The sequence below is a fragment of the Meles meles genome, chromosome 5 (genome assembly GCF_922984935.1).
Source record: "Meles meles chromosome 5, mMelMel3.1 paternal haplotype, whole genome shotgun sequence".
Taxonomy (NCBI): Eukaryota; Metazoa; Chordata; class Mammalia; order Carnivora; family Mustelidae; genus Meles; species Meles meles.
Window position 1 is genome coordinate 41,776,750 of NC_060070.1, and position 21,554 is coordinate 41,798,303.

At 39.1% G+C, this 21,554-nt stretch overlaps 1 protein-coding gene across 1 annotated transcript in view; it reads right to left on the reverse strand.

Moving 5' to 3' along the window:
• Positions 1-19,272, reverse strand: part of CASP8AP2 (caspase 8 associated protein 2) — a 33,656-nt gene extending 14,384 nt beyond the window's left edge. Inside the window, exons 1-6 of the mRNA XM_046005427.1 lie at positions 19,221-19,272; positions 8,839-8,921; positions 5,352-5,420; positions 2,083-2,183; positions 1,452-1,526; positions 135-250 (exon numbers count right to left, since the gene is read on the reverse strand). Of these exons, the coding sequence (XP_045861383.1) occupies positions 135-250; positions 1,452-1,526; positions 2,083-2,183; positions 5,352-5,420; positions 8,839-8,893 (416 nt within the window). The 5' untranslated portion in view covers positions 8,894-8,921; positions 19,221-19,272. The remainder of the gene's footprint in view (positions 1-134; positions 251-1,451; positions 1,527-2,082; positions 2,184-5,351; positions 5,421-8,838; positions 8,922-19,220) is intronic.
• Between the last annotated feature and the right edge of the window lie 2,282 nt (positions 19,273-21,554).

The window sequence follows — 21,554 nt, forward strand, 5'->3', positions numbered from 1 at the left end:
AAACATTAGTCACTTAGAGTAAAACCTTAAATACTTAATGCATGATTTTCCTATCTTTCCACTCAAAAGTTTAACATAGTCCACATATCAACACTCAAGTGATTTATACACAGATTCACACCCTTCAATTGTACCTTTGGTGAAGATTATTTATTTCTTCATCTTTGCGATTTATTTCCACTCTAGCGGTTTTGATAAGTGCTGAAATATTCTTCTTAAGAGATTGGTTTTCATTTTTTAAGCTGAAATTCTAAACACCATAAAATATATTTAAAGTACATACAGAAATAAAGTATATGTCTACAGGATTATTAAACTTATATAATACAGCTAATGATTACTGAATGCTCTAACTACATGCCAGGCATCACACTTTTTATCTTATGTAATTCTCAAAAATGTCCGATGAGAAGCACTATTATGCTCATTATACAGCAGAAATTCAAAGACGAATGGCACCAGAGCAAGGCCAGTCCAACTGAAACTACTTAAAACAGGGTTCAGAATGAAAAGGCAATAAAAAGTTCAATAAAGGGATGTCTGGGTGGCTCCCGTTGGTTGGGCATCTGTTTTTGGCTCAGGTCATGATCCCAGAGTCCTGGGATCAAGTCCCACAACAGGCTCCCTGCTCAGTGGGGAGCCTGCTTCTTCCTCTGCTCCCCCTGCCTGCTCATGCTGTCTATCTCTGACTCTCTCTGGCAAATAAATAAATAGAATCTTTGAAAAAAAAAAAAAAAAAGTTCAATAAAAAGACAAGAAGAAAGTTCTGCCTGGGTCATTATCTTGAAAATTGAAAATAAAAATGATAAAATTTTATTATATTTAACAACTTAAGTTTAACTTGTAACAATGTACCAAACCCAGAAAGAACAAAGAATGAATTTATTAGTACTAACTGGTTCTGTGGGGAAAAGGGAAACAAAGAGAAACAACTTTACAAAAAAAAAATAAAAATAAAAATAAAAACCAGAACAAGACATGACATTCCTGTATGCTGTATCATGTTCACAGAAAGTCACTCTTGCAAAAATTTTGAAGGCATCACCATTTTCTCCCAATGGCCATTCTAAATTTTACTCCTCAAACCATTCTCTTTCAAACCACCTGATACCATCTCCATTAATTTTCTATTATTTAACTGTTAACTAGTCTAATAGACCTTTATGTAAATATCATTTAACACATCAATCCGTTTTCTTATATTAATTTCATTGACACAGGAAATAATGCATGTTTTGCCAGATTTGCTGTTTCATTTAACACTAAAAAAAGAGTTTCCTTATAAACTGCCAACACTTTAGCATCTTAATTTCTAACAAAATCAATTTAACACATTTTGACTTAAAAATCTAAAAAAAAAAAAAAAAAAGGCCCTAGGGCCTCAGTAAAGTTTCTCTTTCATTGACTGGACAGTAAAAACAAAAAGGCAAAAATATTCACTATAATCCTACCTGTGTCTGTATTTCCTTAAACTTTTTCATCAGTTCTTTCATTTGCAGCTGACATTTACCATATTCTACTTGCAACTGTAGGATAGAAAAAGATTAACTTAAGCATCATTCTAAATTATTTTCTTAGCTTAAGTGACATTTCAGAATATTTTAAAATTTAGAAAATCAACCCACTATGAAGGATAGACAAGGTCTATTCTACTAACAGATATTTAGTAAAATTACTAGTTCTAAAAATTGTCCCAACCAAAACCTTATTTTGTTCAGTTTCACATTAAATCCAGACCTTAAAATCCAAGGGAGAAAGAAATTTGTCTGAATTGTCTTGGGACATTTTAAAACTTACAACAAATCATGAAAAGATAAAATGTTTTATTATACTGATTGCCTGTTGAGGTTTTATATATTCAGACACTTAAATTTAATCAACCAAAATTGTTGTAACTAAATTTAGACAAGCATTCAGAAAAGATTGTTTTTAAAAGCAGATCTGAAGGTAGAGACTGACTTAAATATTCTTTTAGACGAAGAGCTACATCTTAAACACAGAATGTTTAATAGTAAGCTGACGCCTGAACTTCAAAAGCTACAAAAGGTAAAATAACTGTCCTTTAATTCTGGCAAACCATACATCATTATATGTTGCCTCCTTTGCAGTTCCTTCTTCAGTCAGGATTTCTTCATATAAATCCAAACAATTTCGGGATGGCACACATGATTTGGAAGCAATGTCTAAAACAAACAAACAAAAAGCTCTTAAATTAAAATTTGTACTTTCTGATTCAATCCTATCAAAATTCCAATGTCATTTTTCCACAGAACTAGAAACAACAGTCCTAAAATTTATATGAAACCACAAAAGACAGCAAATAGACAAAGCTATCTTGAAAAAGAAGACCAAAGCTGGAGGCATTATATCTACTGATTTCAAACTCAAAGTAATCAAAACTCTATGCTACTGGCATAAAAACAGACACACAGATCAGGGAAACAGAACAGAGAGTCCAGAAACATATATGTATCGTCAGTTAAGTTATGACAGAGAAGTCAACAATACGCAATGGGGAATAGATAAGCTCTTTCAATAAATGGTGCTGGAAAACTGGACCCCAACTTACTCCATACACAAAAATCAACTCAAAATGGATTAAAGACTTAAATGTGAGACCTAAAACTATAAACTCTCAGGAAAAAAATATAAGGGTAAGTTTCTAGACATCAGTCTTGGCAGGATTTTCTGGATCTGACATCAAAGGCAAGGGAAATAAAAGCAAAAACAAACAAACAGGACTACAGCAAACTAAAAAGCTTCAGCACAGGGGCACCTGGGTGGCTTGGTGAATTCAGTTTTCAACTCCTGATTTTGGGTCAGGTCATGCTATCAGGGTTGTGAGATCAAGCCCCACCTTAGGTTGCACGCTGGCTATAGAGCCTGCTTAACATTCTCTCTCTCCCTTTCCCAAGCTCATGCTCTCACTCTCTCCCCCCAAATTAATTGATTAATTAATCAAAATAAGCTTCAGCACAGCAAAGGAAACCATCAACAAAATGAAAAAGCAACTCAAAGAATGGGAGAAAATACTTGCAAAGAAAGTATATATCTGACAGGGGGTTAATATCCAAAACATATAAAGAACTCATACCACTCAACAGCAAAAAAAAAAAAAAAAAAAAAAAAAAAAAAAGAGAGAGAGAAAAGAAAAAAAAATCTGATGGAAAAATGGGTAGAAAAACCGAATAGACATTTTTCCAAAGAATAAAAATGGCCAACAGGAACATGAAAAGGTGCTCTACATGACTAATTACAGAGAAATGCAAATCAAAAAACCACAATGAGATATTGCCTTACACCTGTTAAAATGGCTATCATCAAAAAGATAAGAGATGGGGCGCCTGGGTGGCTCAGTGGGTTAAAGCCTCTGCCTTCGGATCAGGTCGTGATCCCAGGGTCCTGGGATCGAGCCCCGCATAGGGCTTTCTGCTCAGCAGGGAGCCTGCTTCCCTTCCTCTCTCTCTGTCTGCCTCTTGCCTACCTGTGATCTCTGTCTGTCAAAAGATAAATAAAATCTTTAAAAAAAAAAAAAATATAAAAATATACATACAGCATAGGGAATATAGTCAATAATAATGTAAAACTTTGTGTAGTGACAAATGGTAACTGCACTTACCATGATGACCACTGTGTAAGGTATAGAACTGTCAAATTACTATGTTGTATACTTTAAACTATTATAATACTGTATGTCAAGTATACTTCAATAAAATAAATGAATAAATAAAAAATAAAAAGCACTTGCCGCAATTAGCAAGTAAACGTTTAGTAAAGGTTGCTGTTTGTATCAGAAACCTCCCCTTAAAAAAAAAAAAAAAAAAAGAAACCTCCCCTTAAAAAAACAACAACAACCATGAGACAATAAGTGTTGGCAAAGCCGTGGAGGAAATGGAACCCTTGTGCACGGTTGGCAGGAATATAAACTGGTGCAGTACTGGAAAACACTGTGGAGATTCCTCAAAGACTTAAAAATAGAACTATGATATGATTCAGCAATCCCACCTCTGGATATTTATCCAAAGGACATAAAAACAGGATCTCAAAGAGCCTGCACACCCATGTTCACTGCAGCATTATTCACAAGAGCCAAGATATAGAAAGAACCTAAGTGTTCACTAACAGATGGTTAAAGGTGATGTGGTGTGTGTAAAAAAAAAAAAGAAAAAAAAATATATGTACATTTACACACACACACACACATACACACACAATGAGATATTATTCAGCCATGAGAAAGAAGGATATCCAGCCATTTGCAACTACATGGATGGGCCTTGAGGACATTATGCTAAATTAAATAAGTCAGAGAAAGACAAATACAGTATGATATCAACTTATATGTGAAATCTAAAAATGCCAAATACATAGAAACAGAGACTGGAATGGTGGTTATCAGGGACTGGGGTGAGGGGTTGGGGAAGAAGAGATGTTGATCAAAGAGTATAAACTCCCAGCTCTAAGATGAGTAAGTTCAGGGGATCTAAAATACAGCATAGTGATTATAGTTAATCACACTGTATTACGTATTTAAAAGTTCCCAAGAGAATACATCTTAAATGTTCTCACCACAAAAAAGAGATGATAATTATGTTTCAGGATTGATGCAGGTGTTAGCTTAGGCTAAAGCGGTAATCATTTTGCAAAACATGTGTATCAAATCAATACTTACGTACCTTAAACTTATACAACGTTAAATGTCAACTATATCCCAGTAAATTGGGAAAAAAAGAAAATACATGTGCTAAGTTTTTTGAGGTTGTGTCTATTTCAACTCAAAGGGCTATACATTTCTCCACCCCCTGCATTTCATCCAAATCGATACTGATTAGTAAACCAATTTACCTAAAGCACTTGTGTCAACAAATCAGATGTGAGGATCATTCTGCTCAAAGATATCTTATTATTGCCTTGAGACATCTGATTAAGAAAACGGTTTCTAATTTGGATAGGTCATTAGTTTCTCTGCATATCATACTCTTACGGATACACTTGAAAACACTTATAGCAGCTACCCTTTTCAAAAGTTCTAATGTCATGTAAGCCTTGACAGTATGAGTAGTAATATATGTATACACAACACCAACAGTCTGCATTTTAATGGTACAAAATACATTTGCTCAAGGTCCAGTTAAATCTGAGACCTAGATGATAACAAACCTGAGTGCTAATTTGTTTTACTGATCAAACTTTAGTCAAGAAAATAATTACCTAAGTAAAATCATTCCAAAGAATGGTCAAATTATTCAGGAACTATGCATTACTCTTGGAACTGTAACAAAATAAATATTTCTAATAGACTGACCTCCCACCCCAAAAAAAGAACCTATTTTATTTTGGAATTTACATACCAGAAACAGCACTGTCCAATCCAGCATATATGTCCAAAGAACCTTCATCATTATTTTTAAGAGGAGAAGCTGCAAGAAAATCAAAGACTTGTTAAAAATGATTTTATGCACTTAGTGAAGTTTTTCTATTCCTACTCTGAGGAGCCAGGAAAAGGAGACTTTATCAGTCGTATACCAAAAAAGACAATTGTTTTTAAGTTTTTATACATCCTTATGAACAGAAAGATCTCAGTACATAGATTTATGACTCAGCGTCTTTTAGGCTTAAAAACTCATTTTCAAAAAGAAACTTTTGAGAAGGTTCCAATTCCAATTATAGCACAGTAGTTCTATCAGACCAATCCTCCTGCTGAGAACAACTATAAACTCCAAGCAAACTGTTAAAAGCTATCTATAGTCAAATGCTCTACCACCAAACTATTATTGTGGTGATCATTTCCCATTACATACAAATACTGAATCATGTCATACACCTAAAACTAATACAAAGTTATATGTATCATTATACCTCAATTTGAAAAAAAAAGGGGGGGGGCAATCTAAAAAACCAAAAAGCAACCCAAAGCAGGCAAAAACTTATGAGGAGATAATAACTGAAAAAGAAAACAGTCTTAAGTGTGTCCCCTATCCTTCCTTTATTACAATTTTTTGTAATATAATTTTTTGTAGAAGGATACGCCCTAATTGAAGCCAACAATGGGCAGTGAAAACCCAGATGGAAACCTCTAGTCCTAATAGCTTGAAGAACAAGAGAAAGAACTTGGGAGTGATAACAGCAACAGGAAACTAAGAAAGAAAATTCAGAGAGCTGGAGAATAGTCCCCAAATTGTGCCCAAATCTCCAAGTGACCCCCAAAGTATGTAAAGGTTAAAACACCAAAATGTCCAGCTAAAGTTAAAAATATCTGAACAGGGTTTTCAGCTGCTATCCACCACAGGTTAAGACAGAAGTTTAAGTTCAGCTAAGTTAAATACTTGCTAAAAGTAAAACAACATTCTTCCAAGCAATATAGCATAATCCAAATATCTCAAGAACATAACAGAATTCAGTGTCCAGAGTGCAATCCAAAATTACTGCATAGGAAGAAACAAAACAAAACAAATAATGAAAATCCTAAAATTGAAAACTACAGTTTCTAATTTTTAAAAAAATTCACTGAGAGCGCCTGGGTGGCTCAGTGGGTTGAGCCTCTGTCTTCAGCTCAGGTCATGATCTCAGGGTCCTGGGATCGAGCCCCGCATCGGGCTCTCTGCTCGGCAGGGAGCCTGCTTCCTCCTCTCTCTCTGCCTGCCTCTCTGCCTACTTGTGATCTCTGTCTGTCAAATAAATAAATTTAAAAAAATCTAAAAAAAAAAAAAAATTCAGTGAATGTGCTTGACAGCTGAGCCAGTGAATTTGAAGATAAATCAATAAAAACTACCCAATCTGAAGAACAGAGAGAAAAAGATTTAAAACAAAATCAAACAAATAAACAAAAAAACAACAAAAGTCTTAGCAACCTAAAGGATAATGTCAAAAGTTCTCACATACTGTATATGGAGTCCCAGAAGAGAGATGGGGACAAAAAATTATTCTATAAAAATATTAAAGAGTCCTAGAAGGACTAAAAATGATAAATAATTGAGTAAATATAAAAGACTAATTTTTTTAAATTTGATTAACTCCTCTTAATTGTTTTAAAGATACATAGAATGGTTTAGAGCAAAAATTACAGCTTTGTATCATGAGATTTATGACGTCTTTAACATAAAAGGATGAATGGAGGTTAAAGACAACTATACATACAAGATTCTACATCTTAGGTGAAAAGGTACAATACTAGAAAGTAGTCCACAAAGTGTTAAAGAAGTATACTGCAATCCCTTGAGCAACCACTAAAAAATAATGCAAAGAGTGGGGCACCTGGGTGGCTCAGTGGGTTAAAGGCCTCTGCCTTTGGCTCAGGTCATGATCCCAGGGTCCTGGGATTGAGCCCCACATCCGGCTCTCTGCTCAGCAGGGAGCCTGCTTCCTCCTCTCTATCTGCCTGCCTCTCTGCCTACTTGTGATCTCTGCCTGTCAAATAAGCAAATAAAATCTTAAAAAAAAAAAAATGCAAAGAGGTGTAGTCCATAAAGCTAATATATAAATTGGAATGGAATTCTAATATTCAACATTTGAAAGAAGGCACGAAAATCAGAAAGAAAAGAACTAATGAGAAAAACTAAAATAAAGTGGATTGGGCCGCTGCCTTCGGCTCAGGTCATGATCTCAGGGTTCTGGGATCGAGTCCCGCATCGGGCTCTCTGCTCTGCAGGGAGCCTGCTTCCTCTTCTCTCTCTGCCTGCCTCTCTGCCTACTTGTGATCTCTCTCTCTCTGTCAAATAAATAAATAAAATCTTAAAAAAAAAAAAAAAAAAAGAATTAAAATGGGGGCGCCTGGGTGGCTCAGTGGGTTAAAGCTTCTGCCTTCGGCTCAGGTCATGACCCCAGGGTCCTGGGATGGAGCCCCGCATCGGGCTCTCTGCTTGGCAGGGAGCCTGCTTCCTCCTCTCTCTCTCTCTGCCTGCCTCTCTCCCTACTTGTGATCTCTATCTGTCAAATAAATAAATAAAATCTTAAAAAAAAAAAAAAAGAATTAAAATGATTAAATTCCAATCATAATAATAAAGAAAATTTGAGGGACGCCTGGGTGGCTCAGTTGGTTAAGCAGCTGCCTTCGGCTCAGGTCATGATCCCAGCATCCTGGGAGAGTCCCACATCGGGCTCCTTGCTCGGCAGGGAGCCTGCTTCTCCCTCTGCCTCTACCTGCCACTCTGTCTGCCTGTGCTTGCTCTCTCACTCTCTCTCTCTAAAAAAAAAAAAAAAAGAGGGGCGCCTGGGTGGCTCAGTGGATTAAGCCGCTGCCTTCGGCTCGGGTCATGATCTCAGGGTCCTGGGATCGAGCCCCGCATCGGGCTCTCTGCTCCGCGGGGAGCCTGCTTCCTCCTCTCTCTCTGCCTGCGTCTCTGCCTACTTGTGATCTCTCTCTGTCAAATAAATAAATAAAATCTTTAAAAAAAAAAAAAAAAAAAAGAAAATTTGAGGGTTAACTGACAAAAATAGCAGATTGAATAAAATTATTGTATCAATATTAAATTTACTGTAATTAATAATTATGCTTTTGTTATACTAGAAAACATAACTTTCTCTTATGAAATACACACTGAAGTATACAAATAATATATGAAACTTACAAGTAACAAATACCTATTTTGTATTTCTCTGGATATGGCAATAAATATCATTACCACTTATACTGGCAAAGTTGTTAATTTCATTAAATTTAAGAGACCCAAAAGCATACAATAAGAAAATTCACACTTACTAAGTATTTCTATTTGCCAGGCACTTTATTGTATTAATTCACTTGTGTGTGAGAAGAAAAAGTTGCTGAGTGGTTATCAGTGAACATAAATTATTTTATACTTAAATAAATTTAGAAGAACAGTTAAAATGAGCTCTTACCAGAAAAAACATCATATAAACTTGTTCCATCACCGTTGTCATCATCTGCTGCCATGATCCTATTTCCTTTTGACAGTCGCCATCTAAAGTATTAAATATAAAGATTTTCCACTTAAAATCAACCTCACAAGTCAGAGAGTGAACCTAGCTTTAAGTTAAAAAGCAACTTCTAACTTTGGACACAATGAATAAATTCACTCCCTATCATCACTTTTAAAAAGGTGCCTAACACTTTCCAAAACCTTAAACTTGCTTATTATAGTCACAAAGTAAATGATGCTAATTTTATAAAATAGACCAAAACACAAATTAACTTTTATACAAAAGTAACCCAACTATCATACTAAGTAAGTACAATTATATGCTGAGTTCTGTGAGTCTTCTTAGCAAAACATCCAACCTGGGGTTGGTCTCAGGAACTCCACACTTACATGTTTTCACCAGTGAGAGAGTAAGACAGGATCAACAAAGAATTTGATAATATACTAGGCCTGGTAAAAAGATGTGAGAAAACAGGTATTCTCATACGTCACCCAAGTGTACACTGGTGCAAGCTGTATGGAGGCAATCTGACAATAGCTACCTAATTTTTAAATGCGAATAATCTTTCCCCCAACAAGTCATATCTAGTAATGTGTTCTACAGATATACAAACAGATGGTAAAGATGTACATAAACGAATATTCAGTGCGGTGCTGTTTGTAGTGGCAAGAATGGAAGCAACAAAAGAATCCAAAACAAACCCAAAAATGTGACTTATCTGACAGGCTCCAATCTGCCAGTAAAATGTGATGAATGGTGCCTATGGTCAATGAACTCTGGCTACTGAGGGTTATTAAGGATACGTAGAGCTGTGCATTTCTGCTCCCACCAAGATATACTCTTAACAGCCAGGTTACATTTACTACCAAATTCAATTATGCCAGTTTCCTTATTTTTTTAAATAATAGTATTATGAGGGTCGCCTGGGTGGCTCAGTGGGTTAAAGCCTCTGCCTTCGGCTCAAGTCATGATCCCAGGGTCCTGGGATTGAGCCCCGCATAGGGCTCTTTGCTCAGCAGGGAGCCTGCTTCCTCCTCTCTCTCTCTCTCTGCCTACCTCTCTGCCTACTTGTAATGTCTGTCAAATAAATAAATAAAATCTTAAAAAAAAAAAAGTAATAGTATTATAAAAGATTACACTGCCAAAGGAAGTTCTGTTCCAGTGAAATCTAAGCTGAATACTCTGAAAAGACCCATAGGTGAGTAGCAAGATACATACACAATTGCTTATCAAATCAAGTAAGGGAGACATAATCCAAAATCCTCAAAGAGAAAATTTAGTCTGTACCTATGCTAATTCTCAAGTATCTAAGTTCTTTCTTCATTTTAATTACAAAAAAAAAAAAAAAAGTGATGGAAATAATAAGCAATGTCTTAGGAGTGTGGTTTATGTAAGAAAGAAGTCAGGGGTACCTGGCTCAATAGGTAAAGCACGTGACTCTTGATCCCGGGGTCATGAGTTCAAGCCTCATGTTGGGCAGAGAGCTTACTTAAAAAGAAACAATTAGGGGACCCTGGGTGGCTCAGTTGCTAAGCGGCTCAGGTCATGATCCCAGGATCCCGGGACTGAGCCCAGCATCAGGCTCCCCGCTCAGCGGAAAGCCTGTTTCTCCCTCTCTCACTAACCCCCCGCTTGTATTCCCGCTCTGTCTCTCTCTGTCAATTAAATAAATAAATAATCTTAAAAAAAAAAAAAAAGAAGTCAGAACTGTGATCACTGGATTCATTCTCAAAGAAATGGTCAGGGTTCTATCATAAGAGATACAATTTATATTACTCCTTTAAGTCATCTTTTCTTATTCATTACTCACATTCCCCATTCTAGTAGTTTTTTCCAATTAGCTGATTTGATTGACTGCTATAATATATAGCCTGTACAGTAGTTACAAAACACACAAATGGCATAATCGTATCTGGCAAATACCACAACTGACTCTTGATAAAGCAAAACTCTACTGATGGGAGCAGAAACTCACAGGCTTCCTAATAGTAACCTGCTACTAGCTATAAACTGTCATATGGAGGGGGGGAATATCAGTCAATGGGTTTTTTACAGAATGGAGATAATGATTTAAACAGAGGTCAAATACATCAAAGTTTTCATTGCATATTGTTTCAGTTTTTGTTTTTACCACTGGCAGTATTACTTTAAAGGTTTTGTTTTGTTTGTTTGTTTTTTATTTGACAGACAGAGATCTCAAGTAGGCAGAGAGGCAGGCAGAGAGAGAAACAGGGGAAAGCTGGCTCCCCGCTGAGCAGAGAGCCCAATGCGGGGCTTGATCCCAGGACCTGAGCCGAAGGCAGAGGCTTTAACCCACTGAGCCACCCAGGCGTCCCGGTATTACTTTTCAACAAAAAAAAAACTACGTGGCCTATTAAATTAAAAGTAGGAAATCAACAGAACTGAAAAAAAACCTGGATTTTTTTTTTTTTAAAGATTTTATTTATTTGACAGAGAGAAATCACAAGAGAGGCAGGCAGAGAGAGAGGAAGGGAAGCAGGCTCTCCACTGAGCAGAGAGCCCGACGCGGGACTCGATCCCAGGACCCTGAGATCACGACCCGAGCCGAAGGCAGCGGCTTAACCCACTGAGCCACCCAGGCGCCCCAAACCTGGATCTTTTTATCAGTCACTGGTCTTAAATTTTTCTACAGTTGCTTATGGAAACATTGTCCACACCTTTATCTCTATAGGTTCCTGACCACTAAAATTATGTTTTTAATTACTTACAAATCTAATAAGAAGTGACAGCTCATTTCTTAGTCATGCCATATGTTACATTAAGAGTTCTTCAAAATTATTTCTGAGAATATACACAAGAATATGAAAGGGTCAAATTATATATGTGATTTCTCACCACATACACATAAAAAGTTAAAGGAACTGTGGCCATTAATCATCTCTCAATTTCAGATCCACCCTTCTGTGATAATGAAGAATGACCTTGGAAATATTTCTCCTTTGTAACTGGCTCAGTGTTAAACCTTATCAGTAGAGCGCTGGAGAGACACTGGAAAGGAAGGTTTTTCTTCCTAGTTTCAATATGCCTGGCTAGTCAGGATCCTGCAGAACATCTTTCTCTAGCATCTAGTTCCTGCAGCAGACAGTCTCTCCAGCACCAGGCTCCTACAGGGCATTATTTCTCTATATACTTGCCTCCCATAAGTGAGGTTTCTATTACAAAGGACTCCTGTAAGACCCAGCTTGCTCCTGCCAGCCTGCTGGAGAGGGCAGTTTCTCCAACTCTTGGATCCCACAGCACTTGACAGCCAGCAGCACCCAGGAGCTTCCTTATGCATCTCTTCTACCAGATTGAAAGCAGTGTCACCAGCGGGGCACTTAGCAACTTCTCTGCCCTTCACTTGGCCCCAGCCATGCACCTTCCAATGAGGGCGAAGACAGCCCTTCCTCAGATGATCTATCTCAACCCTACAAGTAGTGGCCACTCCCTCTATCTTCTTCTATTCTTACCTTCTTTAGAGTTATCTTTAACTTTTTTTTTTTTTTTTAAGATTTTACTTATTCAGGGGCACCTGGGTGCCTCAGTGGGTTAAAGCCTCTGACTTCGGATCAGGTCATGATCCCAGGGTCCTGGGATCGAGCCCTGCGTCGGGCTTCCTGCTCGGTGGGCAGCCTGCTTCCTCCTCTCTCTCTGCCTACCTCTCTGCCTACTTGTGATCTCTCTCTGTCAAATAAATAAATAAAATCTTAAAAAAAAAAAAAAGATTTTACTTATTCATTTGACAGACAGAGATCACAAGTAGGCAGAGAAGCAGGCAGAGAGAGGAGGAAGCAGGCTCCCTGTTGAGCAGAGAGCCCAATGTGAGGCTCGATCCCAGAACCCTGGGATCATGACCTGAGCCGAAGGCAGAGGCTTTAACCCACTGAGCTACCCAGGTGCCCCTAGAGTTATCTTCAACTCTTACTAACCAATTCCCAGTTACTCTAACCGTCTGTTAATAATTCTTTTTCTAGAGGCACGGGGCTGGTTTAGTCAGTAGTAGAACATGTGACTCTTGCTCTCAGGAACAGGAGGTCAAGCCCCACACTGGGCATGAAGCCTACTTAAAAAAAAAATAAATAAATAAAATAATAATAATTCTTTAAGTATTTTCTCTTCAAATTACTGTATGGTCTTTGTCTCCTGATTAGATTCTACCTGATACAGATAAGAGTCATAACAGAGATTTTAAACACACTTTTTTCTGCTGATCAAGCAGTTAATTAATGATACAAGTCTGAATACAAAACTGACAGATCTGACCTGATTTTGTATCTCTGCATGCAACAATTGAGAGAACTTATATTATGTTCAGGTACATCTATAAGAATTGACTGTCATGGCAGTAATTTTTATTTTTTATTTTTTTTATTTTTTTTAAAGATTTATTTATTTATTTATTTGACACAGAGAGAGAGAGAGAGAGATCACAAGCAGGCAGAGAGGCAGGCAGAGAGAGAGGAGGAAGCAGGCTCCCCACTGAGTAGAGAGCCCGATGCGGGGCTCGATCCCAGGACCCTGGAATCACGACCTGAGCCGAAGGCAGAGGCTTTAACCCACTGAGCCACCCAGGTGCCCCATGACAGTAATTTTTAACAAGTATCAAAGAACTTGTATCAGAAATTATATTAGAACTGGTATCAACAAATATCAGAGAAAAAACTTTTATCAAAACCAACAAAATTCAGGGGTTTCTGTCTGGCTCAGTCTGTACAGTGCATGATTATTAATTTCAGGGTCTTGAGTTCAAGTCCCATGGTGTGCAGGGAGTCCACTTTAAAAAAAATAAAATAAAATTCAAAGTTAACAATGCGCTCTTAAATTTCTCAGCTCCTTTGGAAATTTGCAAGGATAGATCAAAGAACAAATATTAATAGAAATGGGGAAACATAGAACTGAATCACAATGAATACACCATAAAGCAAAGTTTGAGGAATACAATCAAAATAATACTGTTAGAGGAAAAGAAGACAAAGTATTAATAGGTTCATCATCCAACTCAAGAAGTTAGAAAAAGGTCCAATAAACATGTATAGTTTAAAAAAAAACCCAAAGGGGGCATTGTCAGGCTCTCTGCTCAGCAGGGAGCCTACTTCCCTTCCTCTCTCTCTGCCTGCCTCTCTGCCTACTTGTGATCTCTGTCTGTCAAAAACAAAACAAAACAAAACAAAACCAAAAACAAAGAAAGAAACACATAAAGGACAGAAATTAATAAAAAGCAACAAGCATTATAAAGATGAATAAATAGGGGTGCCTCAGTTGGTTAAGTCACTGCCTTCCGCTCAGGTCATGATCCCAGAGTCCATTGGGCTCCCAGCTCTGCGGGGAGTCTGCTTCTCCCTCTGAACTTCTCCCCTCTCACGCTCTTTCTCTCTCAAATAAATAAATAAATAAATAAATAAATAAATAAATAAAATCTTTTAAAAAAATAAAATAAAGATGAATAAATATTTATATTATGGTGGTTCTTTGAAAAGACAAATTAAATAGGCATATCCTGGGCCAAACTAGTCAAGAGAGAGTAGGTACAAACATTAGGAATAAGAAAGGAGTGACAGGGGCGCCTGGGTGGCTCAGTGGGTTAAAGTCTCTGCCTTCGGCTCAGGTCATGATCCCAGGGTCCTGGGATCGAGCCCCGCATCGGGCTCTCTGCTTGGCAGGGAGCCTCCTTCCTCCTCTCTCTGCCTGCCTCTCTGCCTACTTGTGATCTCTGTCAAATAAATTAAAAAAAAAAAAAAAAAAAAAAAAAAAGAAAGGAGTGACAGCTTCACCTACAGCAGAGATTCCATTATTGAAAGAAAGCTCTAAGCAAAATAAATCAGAGAAAGACAAATACCATATAATTTCACTCATACGAAACTTAAGAATCAAAATAGATGAACAAAGCGGGGAAATAAAAGGACAGAGGCAGAGCCAGACAGGCTCTTGATTATGGAGAAAAAAACTGGGGGTTGCTGGAGGAGAAATGGGCAAGGAGGATGGGTTAAATGGGTGATGAGAATTAAGGAGGGCACTTATTGTGATGAGCACTGGGTATTGTATGTAAGTGATTAATCACTAGACTACATCTGAAACTAATGCTACACTATAGGTTAACTAACTGGAATTTAAACGAAAACTTGAAGAAAAAAAAATACTCCTGAAAGAAAGCTCAAGAAATGGGATGGGACAGTTTTTCAGAAAATGTAACTGGCCAAAACTGAATCAAGAAGAAACAGAAAACACAGACATATTTAGGATAATTAGATAATTTGATACAGTACTTAATCTATTCAAAAAGAAAACTACCAAGCTCAGACAGTTTTACAAATGAAGTCTACAATACCTTCAAAGAACATATAAAATAAAATATATTCCAGACAGCAGAAAGGGAAAAAAAGGCTAAGAGACAAAAAATTTCATAAAGTTAGGATAGTGTAGACATCGAAAATAGGACAAAGTTGGAAAATTGTAAGACAGGAAAACTATAGGCCAATCTTCCTTATGAACATAAAAACAGCCTTAAAAAAAATTAGCCAAGGGCCGCCTGGGTGGCTCAGTGGGTTAAGCCTCCACCTTCAGCTCAGGTCATGATCTCAGGGTCCTAGGATCGAGTCCCGCATCGGGCTCTCTGCTCGGCAGGGAGCCTGCTTCCTCCTCTCTCTCTTGTCTGCCTCTCTGCCTATTTGTGGTCTGTCAAATAAAAAAAAATCTTAAAAAAAAAAAAAAATTAGCCAATGCATCCAGCAAGACATTAAACAAAAAACAAAAAATAGGTGTGCCTGGCTGGCTGTCAGAAGAACAAGAGATCTTGATCTCAGTGTTTTAAGTTTGGGTCCCACACTGGGTGTAGAGATTATTCAAAAATAAAATACAGGGGTGCCTGGATGGCTCAGTATATTAAATCCTCTGCCTTCGGCTCAGGTCATGGCTCAGGTCATGATCTCAGGGTCCTGGGATGGAGCCCAGCATCGGGCTCTCTGCTCAGCAGGGAGCCTGCTTCCTCCTCTCTGTCTGCCTCTCTCTGTCAAATAAATAAATAAAATCTTTAAAAAAAAACAAAAAAAACTTCCCATTACTTCCCAATATCTACTGAATAAAGTCCAAACACCCTACCTTAATACACTTAATACACACTGATGCCTACTTTCTAGCCCCATCATTCACTCTCCCGAGGTTTTCCATATCCCAAGATTCAGTCAAAATGGGTTCCTGTTTGCAAATGCAATTCCTGATACCGTCTCCCCACTACATCTATGAGCTCACAAACAACTCCGGGTGTGAATACACACATACCAGAATTTGAAAATTGAGGTTTTAGAAAAGTTAGGTTATATATTACACAACTAAGATACCTGGACTTCACCCAGCACAAAATGCGAAAAACCACTGAAGGTTTTTAAAGCAAGAGAATATCATGATCAGGGTGCCTGGGTGGCTCGGTCATTAGGCATCTGCCTCCAGCTCAGGTTGTGGTCCTAGGGTCCTGGGGTCAAGCCCCACATCCGGCTCCCTGCTTGATGGGAAGCCCTCTTCTCCCTCCCCCACTCCCTATGCTTGTGTTCTCTCTCTCTCTCGCTATGTCTCTCTCTGCCAAATAAATAAATAAAATCTTGAAGAAAAAAAAGAATATCATGATCAAATCTGCATTTCAGGAATTTAACTCTACCTAGCAGTAAGAGTATAGAAAATATTAGTAGCAAAAAAACAGAGACTATTAAAACAGTACAGGAGATAATGAAGTAATCAGCAGTGGAAATAAACAAGCAGATCTGAAATTTTTACAGAGAATCCAAAAGATTTCATGAAAAGTGTACTCAAATGTCCACTCCTGACCACTTCAAAACCACAACCTGAGTTGTCTTTTCAAAATGCAAATCTGGGAGCACAGTTGGTTAAGCATCTGCCTTCAACTCAGGTCATGATCCCAGGGTCCTAGGATCCAGCCTGATTCAGGTTCTCTGCTCAGCGGAGAGCCTGCTTCTCCCTCTCCCTCTGCCTGCTGCTCCACCTGCTTGTGTCTCTCTGTCAAATAAATAAATAAAAGTTTAAAAAAATATAAATCTGATCATGTTTCCCCCTCTGCTTAAAACCCATCAGTGCTTCCTACTGATTTTAGATTAAAAACAAATTTTGTCATAATTTTGCTTACAAAGTCCTGAATGACCTGGCCCATGCCCACAATTACAGTTAGTCTGCATCCTTCTTACCCATTTCCCAGTAGTCTTTACCCTTGATCATACGGATGTTGTTTCAGCTCCTTGAACATGGCATTTGTTCCCTCCCACCACAGGGCATCTGCAGGAATCTTTCCTCAATGCTCCACTGTCACTTAATTCGCCTCTCATATTTTGACTTAAGTAATGTTTGAGCCTTCCCTGGCTACCCCCTCTCACCACTAGGTCGGGTCCTCTCTATTATATTCTTATACCACTGTGTCCTTTCTCTACATGGTCTCTTTTCAATTTATGATTACATTTTTGTGGAAATTCCTAAAGAAATGTCCATCTCACCCACTGGACTGTAAGCTCCATGAAGACCAGGACTGGCTCTGTCTGTTTATCCCCAGCTCTCAGCACAGGGCCTTGCAAGTCAGTAGGTAATAAAACAAGTATCTGTTGAATTACTGATATTCCTAATGTATTCATGACAACTCTGAAGTTCTGAGCTTTGATAACAAAGTCACACCTTTAACTGAAATAGAGAACCAAAGAAAATAGGATGAATTATCTGTAGGATATGCAGGTAAAGATGTCTAACAGATAACTGAAAACTAGAGTATGCAGCACAAAAGACAAAATGTTACTGGTAAAGGTCAGATTACTCTCTTGAAATCACAAAGGCCAGTGATTTTCCTGGAAGAGGGAGGAGGAAGAGGAAGGATTATGTACCAGAATCCCTTGGAAAGAGGGGTTTATTGACATGTGCTCTCACCTTCCCCCAAATGAGGATCTCAATATATAATGCAACGTACTACTGACAGAGGAAGTGTTGTACCTATGCAAAGTGGAGAGGCAAAATTTTACATGTTGAGAACCACGATGATGAAAGAAAATTGCTGCAAGGTCACTCATAATCATTTTACGAACAATCCCAATGGGTTCAGATGCGAAGACGAAGCATATGAGAGAAGGATTACCTTGTCTTTTGTGACAGGATAATGTTCTAAAAAAGACATTTAGAAAGACATCTTTCTAAAAAAGACTGTTTTTCTCTACAGAAAAACAGGAAAAAGCCCGGGGAGGAGAGTGTATTTTAAGGTTCATGGGAAAGGCTAAATGTAATACAGCAAGTTTCCTGAAGAAAATGTAAAGGGAAAACAATAACAAACGCTACATAAACTGAACACTACATGCCTGGGCCTTAAATGTTCCAAATACATTGATTTCAATCTTCTCAAAGTCCCATAAAGTACATACTATTCTTTTTCCCGTTTTATAGATGAGACAACAAATAACAAATGATTAAGAAATTTGTTCCAAGGTCAAACAGCTGATAAGTGGCATATATGGGATTAGATTCCAGCTCCTTCATTAAAACCAAATGACAAAATCAGGAATATTCGTCAGAGATAAAAGTATAATTTTTTCTTGAAAGGGGGCCACCTCTCGTGAATGGGAAGAAACGCTAGAAGGTAATTGGGGTGGGGGTTGGGGAATTCTTGCCCTGGTCTCAATCCCACTCCAATCAAAGCAGCACTGAGCAAGATGGGGGAGGGGCACTGAGGAAGGGGAAAGGTTTGGAGCTGTAGATGTGGAGGATGGAAAAGACCAGGGAAGAATCCGGGAAAGGCTAGGACAGAATCAAAGTCAACGCCAACTTGATCCCTGAAGCACAAACCCTGCGCTTCTGCTAATTCTACATTAATATCTGAGTTGGGGCCAACTATGTGTCAGGCGCTGTTCTGGGCGTTGTGGAGATCAAGATAACTTCTCCCGGTATTACAGTCTCGGAAACAACCAACATCGATGATGATATGACACTAAGGAAAGACACATTCCTCCAGAATCGCATCAGAATGCTGTAAGGAGTACATTCCAAGACAAGATTGGTTTGGGGGGGAGGGGCAGGAGGAGCAGTCGAAAGGGCAGTTCCTACCTGCGCTCGCCCCAAACACCCCTGGATACTCTCGAGGAACCAAAGAGCGACACGAATGAGAGCCCAGAAACTGCACCCGAGGGCGGCGGGAACGCAGCTACCTGCGGGCCCCGGACATCAGGCGCGCCCCCCTCCCCCGACTCCGCGGCTCCCTTGGACTCCCTGGCTCCCCAGAAACCGCCGGCTTCCGCTCGAGGCACTACCACGCCATTCAGTCTCTTCCCCAACAGCCCCGAGCGGACCAGACCCCCAAATCAACTTACCCGCCCTTCCTAGCCCAAGAGAGCCGGGGATCCCTTCTGGACACTGAGGTCTCCCAGGCATCTCCACCAATGCCAGAACGCACTCAGGACGCGAAGGCGGGACTGAGCATCGATGGCCAATCAGACCAGACGTAAAGTACGTCCCGGCGCACATAACTAGTTCCCGCCTTTGGGAGGGCGGAAAAAAAAACACGGTTGGCGCCAAACTCTCGTAGGCTTGTGTGGACTTTAAGGGAAAGGGGCGGAGCCTAAGCTGGCCTGGGCGGGCGGGAGGGGATTCACTCCGGGAAAGGGCGGAGCTTTAAAGAAGGTTGGGGCGGAGGCTTGGAGAAGCTCTTTTTTAGAGAGATCACAAGTAGGCAGAGAAGCAGGCAGAGAGAGAGGAGGAAGCAGGCTCCCCATGGAGCAGAGAGCCTGATGCGGGGCTCGATCCCAGGACCCTGAGATCATGACCTGAGCCGAAGGCAGAGGCTTAATCCACTGAGCCACCCAGGCGCCCCTTGGAGAAGCTCTTTAATGAAAGGGAAAGTAAGCTCTGAGAAGGCTCTGTCATTTATTTAGTCCTTTATTCTATAAATTCTATAGAATGTCAACCGCGTGCTAGACATAGTGCTGGACTCTGGGTTCATAATGATAAATAAGCACTGTTCCTTGCCCTCGGACACTTTCCCGCTTGATAGGCAAACAATTTAGCCTAGGGCATTGGGAGTTTTGAAGAGGGGACACCAAGTCAAGTAGGGTAGGAGGAACAGGAGAGCTTTTTATTGGATAGAATACCCGAATTGTCTTATAGCAGTTGGAGATACTAGAGATGCTCGTAGGGTCTGGCTTCCAGAGGCAGGGTGTATGCCATTGTTGGTGGGGAAGTGAAACAGATGACTTCCTCTGCTACCTGATCTGGGGATCGTCATCCTGTCGCTAACCGTTTCCTCCTGTTTGTGCATTTTAATAACTTGTAACTGCCAATATGAACTTCTTACATATTTTTACATTTTTTTGGAAAGACCCCCCATTTGGGAAAGTATGTTCTGGAGGAACACTGGTTTCCTAGATTCTACCCCAACCAGCTTTGTTTCTGAGAAGTTAGCCAAGCATTCCAGGCAGTGGAGACTCAGAAAGAGTAGAGGGTGTGCAACTACCAGGTGTTTTGTTGCGGGAGCGTGAAATGTGAGATGAGACTGGTGGGGAAAGCAGGGGTCAGAACTTAAAAGACCTTAGATACGTCAGAGAGCTTGGAATTTACCTTTAAATGATGAGGCATTGGGGAACCACTGAAGGATTTTTCTCTTGGTGTGGTCGTGATCTGATTTGCATTATTAAAGCCCTCTGGCCTTGAGAAGGAGAATTTTGAGATGCTCTAACAGTGATCCAAGCCAGAGAAAATGAGATCTGGAGGAAGTGGTAGGTAACAGAGGGGATAGATTTAAGATATTTAGGAGATGAAATCACAAAACTTGACAATTGATTGAAGATGGGCTTTCAGCATGGGTGCATAATGATGACACTCAACAAAAAATATTTGTTGGGGGGCACCTGGGTGGCTCAGTGGATTAAGCCGCTGCCTTCAGCTCAGGTCATGATCTCAGGGTCATAGGATCCAGCCTGGCATCAGGCTCTCTGCTCAGCAGGGAGCCTGCTTCCCCCTCTCTCTCCGCCTGCCTACTTGTAATCTCTCTCTGTGTCAAATAAATAAAATCTTTTAAAAAAATATTTGTTGAGAACATAAAATATATATCTCAAAAATAATTGAAGTTTTCCCTAAAACTTTTCTTACAGACAAGAATGGCCCTATTACTGAAGTCCTTACAAAGCCTCTCATTTTACTGGTACATAGTAAAAACTTTACATTGAATAGAAAGTAGTGATTGGTTTAAAAATATTTGCTTGGAAAAACATCAGTCAGTGCCAACTCGGGAATTTGGGATGCTTCTAGAAGTCAAATGAAGGAATCAGTATATTTTTTTAAAGGTAACAAATATAACACAGTTACATGTTTTATGAAATCTGAAGTCACAATTGCAAATGTTGCTTTAAAAAAAAAAAAAAAAAAAGCAATTTCTCGGGGAGCCTGACTGGCTCAGTTGGTAGAGTATGCAACTCTGGATCTTAGGTTGTGAATTCAAGCTCACTGTTGGGGATAGAGGCTACTTTTTTTTCTTATTTATTTGTTTTTATTATTAACATATAATGTATTATTTGCTTCAGGGCTACAAATCTGTGATTCATCAGTCTTTTTTTAAGTTTTTTTAAAGATTTTTTTATTTACTTATTTGACAGACGGAGATCACAAGTAGGCAGAGAAGCAAGCACAGAAAGAGGAGGAAGCAGGCTGAG